We start from the raw sequence: 19,927 nt of genomic DNA on the forward strand, positions 1-19,927 counted from the left end.
CATGGCTTGATTCCAGTAAGAAATCAAAAGAAGCAATGTATTAATTTTCAGTGATTTATTCTGAGAGCCACAAACACAGATAATAGATTAGAATATACTTTATATATATATATAAAAATCTATCACACTCTCTAGAGGTTTTATTTAACATAAATAAATACAAAGGGGAAAGTTGTTAGGCAGATATGAAACCATCAAATCACATTCATTAATATTATTTACAAAAAAAGATGACTGTTTACAAAATGACAGGGAACTGAAATGCTTTACAAGAAATATGTGGAATGATGAAACTTAAGTGAAGCAGTAATGTCCTTATTCCCATTGATGTCCTTCTTCCTTCTGCTTCCTCGGTTTCATAAAGTGCCATATTGTTTGGGTCTTACAAACCATGTTTTTATTTAAAAACAGCTCTTTTCGTCACATGGTGTTTACCTTACGTAGGCTACAGTCAGTATTTACATGTTTAACGCATCATTCACTCAGCACGGTGAACAGAGTCATTAATGAGTACAAGCACACAGGATGGAGCTCATCAGGATAATGATTTTTACATGAAACGTTTAGCTTTGTCAGCCATGTTTGCTACATTACTGTAAACAGACTGCCATAACCCACTTTGGCAAAGGTCTGCCATCCTTCACTTTGCTCAACAGTTCTGTTTTGACTTGAACCCAAAGGTTAACAAAGCGATCAAAACAGGGCAGGACAAGGAAACACTTGCATACAGAATTATATGTGCAACTTCAAATGCACATCCGCTCAGTCAGTACGCGTAATGTATCTAGCTGACATACACACTCATTCATTATGCACAGAGGGTTCAAGCACGTTAGTGTTTGATGTAGTTGTGGTCCAGCAAGCTCAGCTCTGACAGCCCTAATATTCATGCCATTAGATGTGGTGCTGTTTGGTTTCAGTCTGCATTGAAAAGCTCCGGTGGATCAATTGCTGTGTCTTCCTTCCGCACAGTCGCTTCATGACTTGATCTCGATGACTTTGATGAAAGGGAGTGGCTTGTTAGATGAGGTGGACGGCTTGATCGGTTTACTGAGGGGACAAAGGGAAGAGAAATGAGCTGTTTTGTATTGTAGCAGCCTAAAAACAAATCATCAGTGCGCACCTTGTGTGGATGTATGACTAGAATAGGTGATGTTGCATGTACTGTACTTTGGGGCCTGTTTCAAGCTAAGATTTACAATTTGAGATCATTTGCTTTTAGGTTAATTTGACAAATTTCGCAAATCAAAACAAAACTGCAAACTTGAGACCCATGCATGAGCAAAAATTGACTTAGGACTTGTACATTTGCCTGAAAAGTTACCTGTAGACGATTTGGGCATTGCGATCTGATGAAAGGTAGGAGTTTGATCTTTGTCCTCCCAGGAAGTAATCCATCTGGTCATGCATCTCTCGGTTCTGTGCACACAGGTGGTCAGAGTTCAGCTCACATAATACCAAGTAATGTGGCCTCCAGACAGACTGATTACATCTCCTTCCCTTTCATATCTCCTCTCTCTCTCCCTCTGCAGAGATCAGGCCGAGCAGGCTCTATTTCCTTTCTCCCGCTCCTCACTTCTGCTTAACCCTGACCCTCTATTCAAAATTCCATTGAAATGCCACACATGTTTTTCATTGGAGAAGACAATAAGCAGTACTCACCTCAGCCTCCAAGAAAGCCACTCTCTCCTCCAGCTCTTTGATCACACGGTCCCTCTCCTGGATCACCATGCGAGAGTTCTGGAGCTGCAGACGAGCAAACACAGTCAAACAGTGAGCGAATCCTGCGCAAATATGAACGCGGAGATGATGTGTGTGCTTTGAGTCTCACACATGTGCGTCTCACCTGTTCAATCATGTGTCTGACTTTCCTTTGCTGGCTTTTCAGCATGTCATCCAGATGGTGGATCTTTTCTTTGAGAACAGCCACCTCCTTCTCCAACTGCTCGGCCCTAAAAGTCCACGCAGGGAGTTAGAGCACGCTCCTCCTGGTTTGATCGTCGCTGATTGATAAAATATAATTTATCGTGTTCGTGTTTGTGTGTGTTGGCTGACCTCTGCTCCCCTTTCTGGCCCTCCTCTCTGATCTTGCGCAGCTCGCGGAGTTCCTCCTCTCGGCTGCGGATCGTCTCCCGCAGGGTGGCGCTCTCCTGCTCCATCCCTCCCAGCAGCCTCTGGAGCTCCTCTATGCGCTTGTCTTTCCTCTCGCTGGCTTCTTCTGTGTTCTTCAGCTTCTCCTCCTGGTCGCGCAGATGCTCCCTCAGCCTGCTGCCTTCAGCCTGGAGGAGACAGGGAGGGGATGCTTTATTGCATTGGTTTGTTTAAAATGGGCTGTGCATTATTTGAGTGATTCATAATGAACGGAAAAATAAGCTCCGTAATTGTCCGTTACCTGCATCCTCTCTCTCTCCTCTTGGTGTTTCTTCTCTGCTTCCTGGAGCTGTGCATAAAAGCGCTTACTGACCTCCCTCAGCTTGGTTCTCTCTGCTTCTTCGTCCGCTTCCTAACAGGGAGATACTGAAGCGTTAGATCAGCTGATAGTTAGAACAGAGTAGAGAGATGGAGAATGTGTGATTGAACATGAAAAAGGCACAATCCCTATGCAACCTGACTGAGTTAAAGCAGTTCTCTGGGGAGAAATTGCAGTGTCCAGAGGTGCAAAGCTGCTGCTGAACGTGCATCTGCTAAATACTGACTTGGAGGGGGTGAATACTTGTGCAAAAACACATTTATTTGCAATTAATTTAGATATAGAGAGATAGATATATAGATACTTTTATGATTACGTAATGTAAAATCTTGTTTTCGTTTCGTTGAGGCTCAGTGGGTTTGGCTCTCATGCACAAAACAGGCGTGTCGGCATGCGTCACCGAAGCAACACTTCTGTTAGTAAGCCATGGCGTGACTCACAGATAAATGCTATAATTGGCGCAAAAACAATTCAACCAAACACAGCGGTATTAGCTCTGTTGTATTTGTACGAAACATCGCTGACATGCACACAGCAGCGGCTGCTAAAAGTGCTTGGCTCGCAGACGACAGCAAAACTATCCAAGGAGAGGTATCTGTGGAATGCTAGGAACAATGAGGAGGGCCTGAACACAATAACACATGCAGGGAGTGGAACAGTGTGTGCTGGAAGGCCTCTCTCACACATTTTCATACACCCCAGGGTGCTGTAAGTGTTTCTAACTCTCTCACTGTCATTTTAATCCTCTCTTTTCCTCTTGTACCACATCTCTATTTGGCTCTTTTTAACTTTACACCTCCTTCTACATCAGTTCCCCCGGGAGGCGATCGCTTCACAGGCATCACACACTGGCACACATTGTCCAGAGGAAAGCACAGACAGTGGACTGCAGCTATGATATGCATGCGAGATTTGATACATGCAAAGCCTCAACGTGCTGAAAAGACCCCCCCTACACTGAATACACACGATCCTGAATGGAGGTCGATCACATGAGAAACCGCTCACCTGTCCGTCAGCTGTCGCTCCTCCCTTTGGTGCAGACGAGGTGCTCTTTTTGAAGGGAACGCCGACCTTCCACCCATTTGTGAGCGGCTGGAAAGAGAAAAGGAGGAAGTCAGCAGGGAGGGAGTGAAAGATGGAGATGAGGGAGGTGGAGGAAATACCACTAAGCACACAGGATGCAAGGTTAACAATGGTGATGGCACAACAAAGCAGCTCAAAATAGACCTACCTTGTTTTTGGCTGCCATCTGCTCCCTCAGTGACTTCAGGCAATACCTCACCTGAGTGAAATACAGACCTATCATGAGTTACTGAGGTATTATCATATGTTTCAACGTGTGTGTTTCAGGCTCTACCAAACGATTAACAAGGCATAGAGAGAGAGGAGGAATTTACACAATGCAATCATGCAAACTGTTACATAATGCAGAGACAGTAGCGCTGGCGTGTGTCTGTGTGTTAGTGAGACAGTCAGAGCTGCAGATACTGTCCAGAGACTGACCTCCTGTATCTGTGAAACCTCGTCTGACAGCATCTTCAGGCTCTGCTGGTGTTTCTGCTGCTCTTGTTTGCGTGCCTCTAGGTAAACCTGCAACAGGGAGAGACACGGACTTTTAACGCCAGTGTGACCGTGAACCAAAGCAACACCATTTATGTCTTCAGAAATAACAGCCACACCCACCCATGCGCCACACCCACCTTGATAACCTCCACCTGCTCCTCTGTAGTTTTGACCGGTTCAGGGGTGAGAGCTGTCCTGTCGCTGGCCGGCTGCACCAGTGCAAACGCACGTCCGATTGGCTGGAGATGAGAGAGCAGAGGAGTTAACAATGCGGCGCGCGGCGTGTTGTATGAGCACAGACGGATGGGTGTGACACATTTCCAAAATATCATACGTTAAAACGAGTGACGTCGCAGTGCTTTGCTAATGCTGGAAGGGGGAGTTTCTGAACAACATTGCAACACAACATTTGGAAGGACAGCCTGGAGCAGCTCCGTCTAACGGGGATTATGAAACATCCATCAGGAACGTCTGATGCAATTAAAGTGTTGCAAGGCAAAACTGCACACATCAAGAAACATGCGTCTCATCTCTGCCTTGTCCTGAGAAAATTAGCCCCGTGTGAGTGCGACTGCCTGCGCGTCTCTATAATCAGGAGGCTGAAACATTTAGGCATAATCACTATGGAGGCTAACCCATAAACATCTGGTGCTTCTTTGGAAGTCCAATTTGGTGGAAACCATGAGCAAAGAGAGGGAGAGGCGTGCAGAAGAAGGTGGGGAGATGTTATGTAACTGCTGCCCTGGTGGTCCCGTTTCCCCCCCCCCAGTAGCTTTGGCGCTGGTTTTGGTAGAACAATGGTTGTCTTGAGACGTTTTGAGTGGACTTGTGTGGGAGCCATTCTGATGAAAAGCCGATGGCAGCTACGGCACGTTCGCCAGCAGTTTGGGTCCCTGTACAGTTTGTGTGTGGGAATGTGGTGTGATACATGTGTGTATGCGCGGCAGCTCTCGGCTAATTCCTCAGGATCACTGAGAGGATTAACTGTCCCAACTTTCAGATCCGAACATGGCCGGGACGACTTGGATCTTCACCTCTCAAGGAAATAGTTCTACTACGGAAACTGCAGCCTATTCTCCCTCATATCTTACAACAAATCCAACACAGTGTATCAATTAAAGATGACGAGTCATTTTTAAATGCTGCATAATATCTTAAACCAGGTGCTTCGCCCTCATGTATCACATCAGTAGCATGCATTTAAAACAGTGATGGATGATATTCTCCTCCAGCTCTGATTCCCACAGCTTGGTCTGTTCTCCACTCTGGTGTTACAGTCCAGATTATAACCTAAAGATATGATGTGCAGGAAGTTCTTACCTTCTGCTGCTCTGTGCTCCGGGTCGCCTGGCTCTGGTTGTTGAGCAGCGTGAGCCTCAGTCGCCTGCACCCGTCCTGAGAAAAAGGAGGAACGAAGAAAGACGACGTTGAAGTGCATCCACAAAGAGACCGTTATGTGATGGAGAGACTGATTGAGGACTATTTTGAGGGAGGACAGGGGGGAAAAAAAGAGGAGGAGAGACTGAGTCATACTCAGTGAATGACAGAGAGAAGGAGGGAGCGAGGGGGCAGTAACCAGTGAGAGAGAGGGGTGCGAGCGTCAGAGAGAAAGCAAAAGTTTTTCACAGCTGCACAGAGACAGATTGTTTCATTTAAATTGTGTGCTATGGACGTCAGAGGGACTTTAGGCGGAAACTCTCCCGGCGCTCGCAGCCAATTGGAAGAAGTGGCTGGATTTCTGGGAAAGTGGGCAGAAAATGTAATGTCAAGCAAGACGGAACATTTCCATGGCAACAAAACCTCGCAGTAGCCATAAACTATCTGGAACATGAACAATGCGAGAGGGAGGAGACAAAACAATGCACAAACGCAACGCTCGACGGACACTTAAAGCAAAAACACAGCTGCACTTGTACCATATATATATCATTGGCTGGTGGGGTCATATTTTAGGAGCTCTTCGTGTGTTTTGTTCAGAAATGTGAATTTGTAAAGTAACTAGTGACTAACCGCAGAGTAGAAGTAGACAGTGGCGTGAAAAGAAAAGACTCAACCAAGCAGAAAGAAGTCACTGTAACAGAAAAAGTCTCGACCAGGACGTGACTGGGTGTGTGTCCTCCAGCACAGGGAACCCCCTTGTAAGTGATACCCAGTGTGTGTGTGTGTGTGTGTGTGTGTCTGTGTGTGTGTGCGTAAGTATGCGGATGTGAGGGAGGGGGGTCAGAGACATTATGTAACTAATTCCAGCCAACACAACTTGCTCTGTTTATTTTCCTGCGTGTATTCACTGGGTCCTCCTCCTATCAGCTCTGAGACGTGCGCCAGGCGGAGAAGAAGAAATGGCAGCTATGTTTTACTGCGGTTAAACGCAATAAACACAAACAAATGCACACATGCAAACAGTTACACAGAAGTGGGGGAGTGTGCGTCATCATCTGTTTGTCCCCATGTCACCCTTTGTAATACTTTTCTTTGTTTTCGTTCGATGCTCAGCTACTGAACGCTAACCCTGCGTGTCCTGATGAGACTCCAAGAGGCTTTTAGCAGCTGACAAAACAATGTTTTCTCAAGGTCCATTAAGCAGCAGTTTTGGGCTTTCGATCATGTTGCATGAGCTTCTTTAGCAGATGGAGTTTGCCAAGTTGTCGTGCATTTTTTAAAATTTACATAAAAAAATACTTAAAAAGCTCAGAAAAATGGAAATTTGAACGTTTAAAATCACCAAAATGATGGAAAGCTCCAGAACAGCCTCAGCCTCATGGTGACATCGTACTTTCACCTGCTGATTCCAACACCAACAATTAGCTCTTAGTGTGCAGGATTTCATGGCATCTCGCTGTGGGGCTGCAGACTGCAACAAACTAAACACCCCTCCCCTCACCCAAGTGTGGCTGCGAAAAACATGAACATGAGCACTCTCTAGTGTTTGGTTTGTCCGTCCTTGGCTTCTGTAGAACTGCAACAGGGTGGAGATCTAAAGGGTAACAGAAACACAAGTGCTCTTATGTTCAGCTGATTCCACACTAATGAAAACATACTTATGAACATTGTCTTCCATTTCTGGCTATAGAGCCCTGTAAATCCTGGACACTGCTCCTTTAAACTAGACCTGAAACAACTAGTTGATCGGACAAATAATGGACAACTATTTTAATAATCGATTCATTGTTTTAGTATTTTGTTAACATTTCTGGGTTCTGGTTGTGAGGATTTGCTGCTTTTCTTTTGTCTTATGTGATAATTAAGAGAATATCTTTAGGTTTTTGACAGCTGTTGGACAGAAGAAGACATCTGATGACATTTTTTTCATTATTTTATCTCATTGACTTAACCATTAACAGAGAAAATAATCGGGAGTTGTGACCGTATTTTAAACTAAAGTGAATGAAAGCACCTCCACTGCATCTCTCCCTCTGGACAGAAACAGCCTTGATATCAGCCAGAGGGGAATGAACAGGGTTGTGTTGTGAGTTGTGTTGCATAAAGCCATGATAAAAAGCAATGAGAGGTTATAAAAGAAAAGCTGTGTGTCCCATAGACTACAGAAGGCCATCGTGATTAGCTGGTTATCTGTTCAGGAAGTACAGTAATGGAGGAAAAAGCAGAAGGACCGACTGAAAAAAAGAGAGTAAACTGACAACAAGACCAATGAAAAATGGAGAGGAAATAGCCTAATTGTCGGGGTGGGGGTCCAACTACGACAAACAAAACTCAGGGAAATGAAAGCAAAAAACTCCCCTCTTGTTCAACATGCTTTCCTCTCAGATTACAGACACCTGAAAGCTCTCATAAGGCTCGGCAATTAGGGGGGAGAAGAGAGGTTGGCGGGGGGAGAAAAGGGGAACAGTGAGAGGGTTGTTAAGGAGGAATCCATCATTATACAACTTCTCTGGCCCTTCATAGACAACGAGCCAAAGACTCAGCTAATCCTCGCTCTGCCAGCCACTGTGTACACACCAGTTCCTCTGCCTACTTTCCTTTAAATCCACGCACACACAGAAATGCCACCGTTAGCCCCTTCATAGACAACCTGTAATACTCGACTTCCCGGGAACACAGACAAAGGGCCTGGTTGGATGTGCTCGCGGACGTGACGAATGCATGCACATGTACGCAGCCTCTCACACACGGGAAAATACACACACACATACACACAGCTTTTATAACAGGGTGTGTAGCATACCCTCCGAAAGATGGTAAGAGACTCGACTGATGGTTTTTAGTGTTTATTCCTTTCTTCAAATTTCACAATAAACCAACGTGAGAACTTGTAAGAAAACAAAGAAAACAACAAATCACATCTCTAATACCATTTCCTATATAACAACTGGTAAACAATCACAGTGCAAGCGTAACTGAATACTCAGCAACATATCGTAAGATCGCTAAACATATGAGCAACAAGCTAGCGTAAATTTCCTACACATACACATTGTTAAAAAATATAATTGCAATCACACACCAACCTTGTGCCTCTTCGGGGGGTTGCTAAAATATACGTTGTTTCCGTCACGTTTTTGTTTTGCTGCTTCACGTGTGTTTACCCTTGTTTACCTTACAATCAACTTTAGAATTTTACCGTCAAATCGTTCATACCGTTTTCATGGCTGAATTTTCCCGGCGACACTATTAAACCGGAAGTACAATATAGTGCTTTCAAAATAAAATCTTGCACTCTTAAGATGAACCCTTTTAGCTCTTAAATGAACAAAATATACACATACATATAGATGAAATTACATTTTTTAGCACAACTCTAATCATGAAATATATTTATAAAGAATCATGTCAAAATACTATTTGTTTCTCTCAAATGAACTCATAAACAGTGCAAGCTGCCCTCTGGTGGACAAAACGAGAAACAGCAAGCGCAAAACACAAAGTGGGTTTGCTACACTCCCACCAAAATTATGAATGCTTCACATTAAATGATGTGAACAAAGAATAATTTTCTCAGTAAGAGTGTCATCGTCTTTATGTAGCCACAGTTTAAGAAGCTTCAAACAGCAGAACTAACTTCTGCACTGGGCGTTCTAAAATAGAAGGTTTGGCAAGACGCTCACCTTTCCTGTTCAGACTCTTATCTCCTACAGAGATTTTCACCCTCCTCACAAGTCCATCCTTACCACTGACAGTCTCTATGACTCTTGCGAGTCTCCATTCACTTCTGGGTAACAGTTCATCTTTGTCCATCACTATATCACCCACCATTAAATTTCTCTTTGGCGTGTGCCACCGCTGTCTGGTGGCGATATTGTGCAGGTATTCTCGTTTCCACCTGCTCCAGAACTGGTCTGCAAGAAACTGCACACGACGCCATCTTTTTGCTCCATATAAGTCCTCTTTGGGGAATGTGCCTGGTGGAGGGAGTGCTGCGCTGGACTTCATGTTAATCAGGTGATTCGGGGTTAGTGGTTCAAGGCTGTCAGGGCAGTTCAAGTTATCAACAGTGAGGGGTCGACTGTTGACTATAGCCATAGCTTCGTACAATACAGTCCTTAATGAAGCATCACTGAGCCTGCCTTGAGAAAGAGACAGAGTAGAGCTCAGGACACTTCTGACAGTCTTTATCTGGCGCTCCCACACGCCTCCAGTGTGACTGGCAAGGGGTGCATTCATGATGAAGTCACACTGTTTTTGTGACAGGAATGTGTTCAGTCTCTGTGTGTCAAGCTCTTGCAATGCTGTTTTGAATTCATTCTTAGCACCGACAAAGTTAGTGCCCTGGTCACAATGAATTTGTCGAACTGCACCTCGAAGAGCAATAAAGCATCGCAGGGCGTTGATGAAAGTGTCAGTGGACATATCTTCCAACATCTCGATGTGAATGGCTCGTGAGCAAAAGCAAGTAAAGAGCAGTCCGTATCGCTTATGCTGCTTCCTTCCCTGTGTAGTCGTGAAAGGGCCAAAGCAGTCCATTCCACAGTATGTGAAAGGAGGGGAGGGCTCGACACGTTCAACAGGTAAGTCACTCATTCTTTGACACTCTGCAGCTCTTCTGAGTTTACGACAAGTTACACACTGATGGATGTATGATGCCACTGCTCTATTCATTCCTGGAATCCAATATCCGCTGCCTCTGATTTCATTGATTGTGAATCCTTTTCCCTGATGTTTTGTCCTTTCATGGTTGTGAGCGATTATTAACTTTGTCACATGGTGCTCTTTAGGAATGACAATTGGATGCTTGAAAGAGTCAGTAAGTGACGAGTGGCAGAGTCGTCCTCCCACCTTAACGAGACCATCTGCGTCGAGAAAAATATCAAGGTGGTGTAATTTGTTGTGACGCTGTAGTTGATTACCTTTGCTCAACAACTTGATTTCCACTTCATACGTTTGTCTTTGCAGATCTCTGATGATGACATGCTTGGCACTTTCTCTTTCGCTCACTGTAGAAAGGGTCTGTGATGTCATCCCTTTTGCTCTCCGAAGCAGACGAGCTACAGCTCTGGTAGCTCGGGACCATGATGAGAACTTGGACAGACGGTCAACAAGACTCTTTATTTCTGTGGTTTTTGTTTGCAGGGTTTGTGCCCTTTTGACTTCTGGATCCCCGATGGAGAGGTCTGGTACTGCATCATTTACTCTGGGTATCTCCCTTTGCCAGAGGAACATGGGGCCGGTGAACCAGTTGGATGCAAGTAGGTCATTCACAGTTTTACCTCGAGATGCTCCATCTGCTGGATTCTCATCCGTAGGAACGTAGCACCACTGCTGGGGATTTGTGGAGTGGCGGATTTTCTGGACTCGGTTGGCGACAAAGGTGTGAAATCTCCGAGCATCATTATTTATGTAGCCTAACACCACCTTTGAATCCGTCCAAAAGTATTCTTTCACATCAACAATTCTCAATTCTTCTCTGAGCATGTTGCTGATGGAGACGGAAATCACTGCTGCGGTTAATTCGAGCCGTGGTATTGTAGTCACTTTCGTGGGGGAAACACGAGCCTTTCCTATCACCAGTGAGCAGTGAATCTCTCCTTTCTTGTTCTTGACTCTCAGATAAGAACATTGGCCATATCCGCTGGTGCTCGCATCTGAGAAGTGGTGTAACTCAGTTTCAACAACTTCCCCAAAGTTGGCAGGTAAGTAACAGCGAGCTATTTTTACCTTTTGCAAGTTGATGAAGTCATGTTTCCAACTCTCCCACCGTGGTCTGAGTCTTTCTGGCAGGGGTTCATCCCAGCCAGTGCCTTGGTTGCACATTTCTTGAAGGATTCTCTTCCCGTTGAGGACATATGGTGCGAGAAAGCCGAGAGGATCATATATGGAAGCAACAGTTGATAATATGCCTCTACGTGTGGCTGGTTGGTCCTTTAAGGTGCTGTTGAATCTGAAGCAGTCCTCCTTTACACTCCATTGGATTCCTAAAGCTCGCTCCAGTGTGTCACTGAATGTCAAATCCCTTGTCTTTGCCTCTGCTGCACATTCTGATGGGGGAAGGCTCTGCAACACAGCATGGTTATTTGACACAAATTTGTGGAGACGGAGACCCCCTTTAATGCATATCTCCCTTGCTTCCTTTGCCAACTGAATGGCCTTTTCCACAGTGTCGGTACTTGTTACCCCATCGTCCACATAAAAGTCTTTTGCAACAAACTGGGCACCTGCTGGGTGTGAGTGGCTGTGCTCTTTTGCTAAATATTGGAGTCCATAGTTCGCACACCCAGGCGATGACACCGCCCCGAAAAGATGTACTTTCATGCGGTACTCTTGAGGTTGTGTGGTGGTATCTCCATCTTTCCACCAGAGGAACCGGAGGTAGTTGCGGTCTTCCTCTTGGACGTGAAACTGGTGAAACATTTTCTCTATATCACATAGAAAAGCGATGGGATGCTGTCTGAACCGTATGAGGATGCCTGTCAAGTTATTAATCATGTCTGGCCCTGGGAGTAGATGTTCGTTTAGGCTAGTGCCACAGTATTTTGCAGAGCAATCGAACACGACACGCAGTCTGTCAGGCTTCTGAGGGTGATATATGCCGTGATGTGGAATATACCACCGCTCACCTTCAGCTCCATCTGTCGGCACCTCTTCCACGTCACCTCTCTGTATGATTTCCTTCATGTACGTTGTGTAATCTCTTTTGTATTTCTCATCTTTGCTGAACTTTCGCTGTAAATGGTTGAGCCTGATTTCAGCGAGCCTTTTGTTGTCAGGTAAAGATGGCCGTTCTTTAAAAGGAAGAGGCATTTCGTAGTGACCCAGGGCATTTTTCTTTATTCCATCTTTGAGTTTGCTCAAGAACATGAGATCCTCTTGTGAGACAATTTTGTCATCTCCTTTAGTGTCCTTGAAGTCTGACTCCAGTACACTTATCACATCCATTGGCGTTACTGGAGGGAGTTCTTTTACTGCAACTCTGTGACATAGACTGGATTGACTTTCATTGAGGCCAGGTGTGGAGCAGCCCACAATACTCCACCCCAAGTCTGTGAGGACGGCATAGGGCTCGTTGTCCATTCCATCAATCATTTGTCTGGGTTTTATTGCTCTGGGACAGTTGTACCCGATGAGGAGTCCCACATCACAGCTCAGGAGAGGTGGCATCTGATCTGCGATTGCTGCTAGGTGAGGCCATTGTTTCGCTGTTTGATGGGTAGGTATGTGATCACGATTCAGGGGGATGCAGTCTTTTGTGTAAGAAGGAGGAAGGTCGATGTAAACACTTGAACTATAGCCTCTGACGCGGAGTCCCTCTACTCTCTCACTTTTCATAATCGTGCTCTTTCCCAACATCGTAGTAAGCCTCAGTTGTACAGGAAAAGTGACTGGTTGCAATTCATCACTTACTTCTCTCTCAATGAAGGTGCTGTCACTTTGGGTGTCTAGCAGTGCATAGACTAGCTGCTCCTTGGATGGCTGCATAGCAGAGGAGACCCACACAGGTACGATCATGGATGTGTTGCATGACTGATCTTCTTTAGTGACACAGAGTGGGCTAGCAGTCACGATTTCATTTGCACAGTTTGAAGCTGCAATCAAATTAGCTGTAGATTTCTTTCTGTCCATGGCTACAGGTCTGTCCTTTTCTTCATATCTTTTGTAGTTTTCATCATGTAGACAGGTAGGATGCCTTCCTTTACACAGCTCACAAGTGTGACGGTGACGACATTCTTTGGCACTGTGACCAGGTTTGACACATCCATAACACAGCTTATTGTCTTTTATGAACTCTCGTCGTTCATTGAGGGAATTTTCCTTGAAACTCGTACACTTGGGTAGTTGATGCTTGTCGTCTTTGCACCACATGCAGGGAGGCCTTTCTTTTCCAGCATTTGACCTCGAATTTTCAGTATTTGCGTTTGTTTGAGTGCTGAAAACACTTACTCTGTTTCCCTTAGTTTCACTTGTGCTTCTTTTGACATGGGATGAGTTAGATGAGTGCAGAGCATGCAGGGACGTGATTGGGTTACATGCTATCTCCGCTTCAACTGACACAAATGTGGCAAAAACTTCGAAAGTGGGAAAGTCTTCACCTTCCATGAGGGCTATTGAGACCTGGCGATTCCAGCGTGCTGCTAGCCAATCTGGGACTTTCTGTGTCAGCTTTTGGTTCTCTTCACAATCATTCAAGATTTCCAAACCTTTTACGTGAGGCATGGCTTGGAGACAGGCATTTAGGAAATCAGAGAAAGCCCTTAATCCTTCAGCGTCTTTGTTTTGCACCTTTGGCCATTTTGACAGCTTGTCCCGGAAGGCCCTTTGGATGACGAATGGCTGCCCGAAGCGCTGGTTGAGCTTATTCCATGCATCTTTGTATGCTTCATCATCGTCTCGGTAAAAGGTGCCTTCAATACATTTGTGTGCAGGGCCGCTGACATATTTCTTTAAATAATAAAGTTTGTCGGCTGGCGAAATACCTTTCCTGTCTATCAATGACATGAATGAAGCTCTCCATTCAATGTAGTGGATAGGGTCGCCACTAAACACAGTGGGCATTGGCATGGGGAGTCTGTTAATGGTTATGCTGTCTTGTATCGCTTGGGCTAGAGAGGAGATGTCATTGGAGGGATTTGGTGGGGCAATGAAAGGGCTTTGGTCATGCACAGAGGGAATAACAGGGTCTTGTCTGATGTGTTGACTGTCTAGTCGCTGCAAGGGCTGACTGTCGACTTCCTGATTGATTTCTCTGTCGTAGCTCTCTAGTCTGACACGTGCCACCTGTATGTCTCTTTCTGCTTGTAAACGTTCTAACTCAAACTCCATCATCCTTATTTTTTCTTTCTGCTTTCTTTCTTCCTCCATTAGTTTACATAGAGTCTCCTTTGCAGCAAGCTCTGCGGCTGCTTCAGCTCTTTTTGCGGCCATGACTGATTCAGAAGAATGACTGCTAGTTGACTGAGAAGCAGTGCCATATATGGAGTGGGCATAGTCATGAGCCTGTAGCTCACGGAGTTTCTGCCTTTCACGCTCTGCATCAAAGTCATCATCTATTCCAGATAAGCGTTCATTTATTATTTTCATAATGTCTCTGGTGACGGCATCACAAGCATCTATTTTGCGTCTTAGATCCGTAGATGGTGTTGTGTCTTGTCTTATTTCGTGGTAAACTTTCATTATGTTATCCTTTCCATTTTCAATGTTGTCTGCCATTTTAGCCAGTTCCATATCTGACGTGGTTTTCTTTAAACTTTCTTTGGTTGATCTGATTTGAAGTTTCCATTGTTCATAAAGACTAAGCAGCCTTTTTCTCTTTTTACTCTGTTCTTCGTTTTGGTAGGCAAGAAATTTCTCTGTGGGTACACTTTTGCGTGATGAATGACGTAATGTCTTTAATTCCTCTGTGTCCTCCATTTCATGTTCCAGCTCAACTAACTGTTTTCTTTTAGTCTCAGTTAGCGCCTTTAATTCCTGCCTTGACAACAAGCCTTCTTCATCTCCTTGATTTAATAATCCTCTATTTTCCTCAATTTCTGCCTTTAGTTTATTTATCCGTTCCTTTAAGGCATCCATTTTGACTGTAGTTGTCTTCCTTACCGTCCCATGACGATGCTGCAGCGCTGCTCCGTGTCTTGACGATTGTATAGCTCACAAACAGCTGATGTTGCATACAAGTTGTCACTGGTCCCTCGCTGGGTGAAGTTCTCACTGTAGCATACCCTCCGAAAGATGGTAAGAGACTCGACTGATGGTTTTTAGTGTTTATTCCTTTCTTCAAATTTCACAATAAACCAACGTGAGAACTTGTAAGAAAACAAAGAAAACAACAAATCACATCTCTAATACCATTTCCTATATAACAACTGGTAAACAATCACAGTGCAAGCGTAACTGAATACTCAGCAACATATCGTAAGATCGCTAAACATATGAGCAACAAGCTAGCGTAAATTTCCTACACATACACATTGTTAAAAAATATAATTGCAATCACACACCAACCTTGTGCCTCTTCGGGGGGTTGCTAAAATATACGTTGTTTCCGTCACGTTTTTGTTTTGCTGCTTCACGTGTGTTTACCCTTGTTTACCTTACAATCAACTTTAGAATTTTACCGTCAAATCGTTCATACCGTTTTCATGGCTGAATTTTCCCGGCGACACTATTAAACCGGAAGTACAATATAGTGCTTTCAAAATAAAATCTTGCACTCTTAAGATGAACCCTTTTAGCTCTTAAATGAACAAAATATACACATACATATAGATGAAATTACATTTTTTAGCACAACTCTAATCATGAAATATATTTATAAAGAATCATGTCAAAATACTATTTGTTTCTCTCAAATGAACTCATAAACAGTGCAAGCTGCCCTCTGGTGGACAAAACGAGAAACAGCAAGCGCAAAACACAAAGTGGGTTTGCTACAGGGTGAAACCTGAAACTAAGCACACACACACACACAGTGCTGGGTGCACCGACAATGGGCACAAAAGATCACGGGGTACAGCCAGGCTGAAAGGCTTAAAGGGTAAGAGGACGCTTTTGTTTTGGACTTTGGCGTCAGGAGGCCTGTAAATCATCTGAGTTAAATTAGCTGAGAAGTGACTACCAACCGGGGAATGTTGCTCATAAACAGGAAAACAAAATGCTCCTCAGAGCCACCTGACATTACATTTTTCAGATTTCAGAGAGTATCACGTCCTGGTGTCCCTGCAGATTTAGTACCTGCATTCCTCTCATGCACTGCTTTCCTGTACCTGCTGCACAGATGGCACTTTTGTCTTCTGTCCAGCTGCATTACAAACCTCGACAATCTGAGGCAACAGGTGCGAGCCGACTCGGGCCAGCCCTGCAGGTATCCTGGCAAGTGTTTCCATTCCATACCCGAGTTGCTTACTTATACAAGATATTAGATGTGTAAACAGGTTTTTCTACAAAGGCTTTTTTATCATCAGCACAACTTGCCAAACTCCTCCGTGCATCCGTGTTTAAAGCCGTCTTAACGTACGGTAAGCCGCTGAACAGGAAGTTAGTAAAATACAGCCTAAACTTCAAAGTTAGGATTAACATCAGGACATATTGATCAAAAAGAAAGAAAACAAACATTAATGTTTCTTACTTGACTGAGATGCAGACATATTTTGGCCACTGCTCATAAAATAGTGAGGTTCAGTACCCAACCTTAGCAGGCACCAGTGAGCTGCAACGACTGGTTGATTAATTGATTGATTTCAAGAAACAATGTCGCTTTTGCAACTTCCTGCCTCTTTAAGGTCAAAATTTGCTGCTTTTCTTTGTTATAATTTAGAGTTAATGGAAAACCATTGAGCTTTGGGACTGTTGGTTAGACAAAACAAGCAATCTGAAGATGTCACTTTGGGTTCTGTTTTTTTTTCTTGCTAATTGATTACTCAAGAAAATAATTGGGAAATTAATCAACAATGAAAACAGTTGTTAGTATCCTGGTATCCTGTCTTGCGATTAAATCCTTTAGTCCTGAGCTCCCAGGCCGGTGGAGGGTATGGTTACCTGTCTGTAAGGCTTGGCCCTTGAGTCAGTCAGCAGTCTGTACACACTTCAGGGCGAAGTTAAAGGTTAAGTAAACTTTAAAGGGAAGAGACAAGCGGAGGTGTGAAGGGTTCGCTTGTGTTTCACCATCACGTGACGTCCCGAACGAGCGAACGCTGAAGGGAAAAGCCGCCAGTCCAGTAAATCTGAGACTGATTTTCACAACCACCTTACTGCGAACGTCTTTTCCTGCTCTGCGTGACGAGAGAACCAGGTGCGCTCTGCCATATTCCAGGCGCTCCTCCACATACATACATTCATTTGTCATGTTTGGCTCGTGCCCAGCCAGTCACGTCACACACTCCTGACTGCGACTGAGGATGAGGCAAGGCCGCGGGAATGTGTTCAATCACACGACGCAGAGAAACCAACTGTCTGGAGGGGTATTGCGGCATTATTCAAAAAGCTCCCTGACGGAAAAAGAAAAAACACAATCTTCTCAAACCTCGGCCGAGGTTTCAGGGAGGAGGCACAAGTTTGAAATCATTTTCAAATAATGGCTGAAGAATCTGAATTTTGGCCACTATTTTAAACTTTATGGGAAATTTTGTTTCAAAGCCAGGTCTGGATGTTCCTTCTGGTTTTTCTTTCTTTCCAGATTGTATCACCTCAGTTCCAGGAAACACACTGAAAAACCACTGAAGGCCTTTCTCTGCCACATCAGCCACATTCCTCCTCCCCGCATGTATCCTTCGGGACCTGATAAACAGTCAAGGATGTCATTTTTTTGTTAACCATCCTCCTGCACAGTCACCCGGGAATGTTACATGTGAAGCTGAAATAAACACTGCTGAAGCTTTGTTTAGTCATGACATTATTATCAGACATGTAAATACTGTAGGTGGGAGGCTATTTGACTATTGACTCTGATAAAGACGGATCTGTGTTCTGTATGAAGCTGATGCAAATGTGCTGTCAGTCCCGCGTTGCAATGTTAAAATCTACAGTGATAGATTACAAAAACATGGAGTTTCACTTGTTGCTTCATGACACATTCCACAGCACAAACAATCAGTTTATTAGGTGCGAGAGGGGCTGCCCTTTCTACACTTTGACCTTTCTGCCAGTTGTAAAGTTACGCAACAGTTACTGATATTGGAGTCTAAAAAACTGACCCACATGTAAAATCTGGCTCATACTCAGACTGTGTCTAGAACCACGGCAGAGACTGCGATGATCCTTTTTAGAGAATATCATCTGATATGAGCGCAGTGGACCTGTCGGCAGGTAGTGAACTCAGCAGGAGGCCGCTAGCAGGGTGAAAGTGTCATGTTGCTCCGCAGCCTCATAAACCTCAGTGCAGGTTAACAAAGGCCTGCTCTCTCAGGTCAGGTACAGTAAATGATTAAACCATAGCTGCCACAGACAGAAGATAAAGCCCATCTACTGCATGACGTGAGCTGATAACTGCCAACTCATTTTACCAAGCGCGCAAATCAAGGAAGTGTGATGTTTAATCCTGTTTAAGAAAACTTAACACGCACAGGTGGTGCACATACTGCACAAGCAGAGCTTTTGCAGGTTCGCCTACTGAGCTGCCTTCACTGTCTGTCACAACTGCAACCGTAAGCCCTTCAGTGATGTGGGCAGAAGGCTCCTGTGACAGGCACAGATGTTATCTGGACTAATTCTGAGCTGCTGCCTTTATGTGTGTGTTGGGACGGGGGTGTGTGTGTGTAGGGGCTAATACTTTAATTACCACAAGACCAGAGACTTACTAATAGTTAATACTGCACTTAGAGCGATGAAGCCTGGAGATCTGTGGCAGACTTACCAAATCACACAGGGCCCCAAATCAAGTCCACAAAACACATCAGACTCTATAAATAAGTAAATAAAACTGAAAAAATGTTTTTATCTGACAAAGGACCAACAGGCCCGAAAATTAGAGCGGAAAGACTCATTTCACCATAATGCACCCACACAGGAAATAAGCGCAAACACGCAGAAACACACGGAGGAGCACTTACAAACACGCAAAAGTGAGAGATCCGACAAAACATCGAGCCACTCACCGCATGCTCCTGATTCCTGATGTCCTCAAAGGTGCACAGACTCCTCGTCACAGCGCTCATCTTCGACACAACTGTAATAAATACTCCTCACACACGAACAAACAAACGAATTAACTAATAAATAATTGAATGGATGGATGGATGGATGGATGAAGCGCTCCGCTGGATCAACTCTCCGGTGTCTCTACGCAGCAGATGCGGTTGTTCTGCGCCCTCAGGCCGGTCTCTAGTGATATGTGCGCCGCTCCGTCTCTGCCTTTCAGCACGCTGGACAAACTTTTCTCATCACGTCACTGATGGGAGTGAGCCGCGCAGGCAGCCCGCCCACACCGCGACCGAAACAGCCAAATACGGAGCCGAGCGGGGAGGGTGATGGAGCCCCCGGTGCTACAACTTCTGGAACAATTAACTTCACCATCATCGTCATCACGTGGTAGGAGTGTTATGAGGTTGGGCTGTGTGGGACAATGGATGGTGAGCTACTGCTGGAGGTTGCGCACGACACTATACACCGCTCAGTTTACCAATAAATGATTGATTGAGAAGGTTTAACCTGCAATCAATCCTGTTTAAGACGCGTCTCCTTTTACCTGACAAAGCAAAGTATAGAAGGGGGTTGAACTCAGAGATTTAAATCACTTTAGAAGTGTTTTATTAGGAACATTGTAATTTTCCTCCACAGAATTAACATATAAATGCAAATAAATTATTTTGCTGATAGCTTTTGCTTTTTACAGATCATAAATATTGTACTTTACATCACTGCTCACTGTTTTTACCCCGTGAAGGAACTGGAGGGCGTCCATTTCCATGCAGTATTAAAATAAAGTTGCTGAGACATTGCTTGAGATAAGTCATCTACCACAGTGAGCAGCATGCTGCGCCTTCTTCTTATGTGGTTAACGCAGCACAGACTTTT

The 19,927-nt window shown here is 44.5% G+C and overlaps 1 protein-coding gene across 1 annotated transcript; it reads right to left on the reverse strand.

Moving 5' to 3' along the window:
- Positions 1–40: 40 nt before the first annotated feature.
- tuft1a (tuftelin 1a) lies at positions 41–19,242 on the reverse strand. Its single transcript, XM_041941804.1, has 12 exons — positions 19,009–19,242; positions 5,357–5,431; positions 4,174–4,275; positions 3,977–4,063; positions 3,705–3,755; positions 3,479–3,565; positions 2,393–2,503; positions 2,056–2,279; positions 1,847–1,952; positions 1,663–1,746; positions 1,325–1,419; positions 41–1,050 (listed from the first exon to the last, which is right to left on the reverse strand). Exons 1-12 carry the CDS (start codon positions 19,066–19,068, stop codon positions 978–980), a joined length of 1,155 nt encoding a protein of 384 aa, XP_041797738.1. The 5' UTR covers positions 19,069–19,242; the 3' UTR covers positions 41–977.
- Positions 19,243–19,927: the final 685 nt, after the last annotated feature.

This window comes from Chelmon rostratus, chromosome 8, assembly GCF_017976325.1.
Source record: "Chelmon rostratus isolate fCheRos1 chromosome 8, fCheRos1.pri, whole genome shotgun sequence".
Classification (NCBI taxonomy): domain Eukaryota; kingdom Metazoa; phylum Chordata; class Actinopteri; order Chaetodontiformes; family Chaetodontidae; genus Chelmon; species Chelmon rostratus.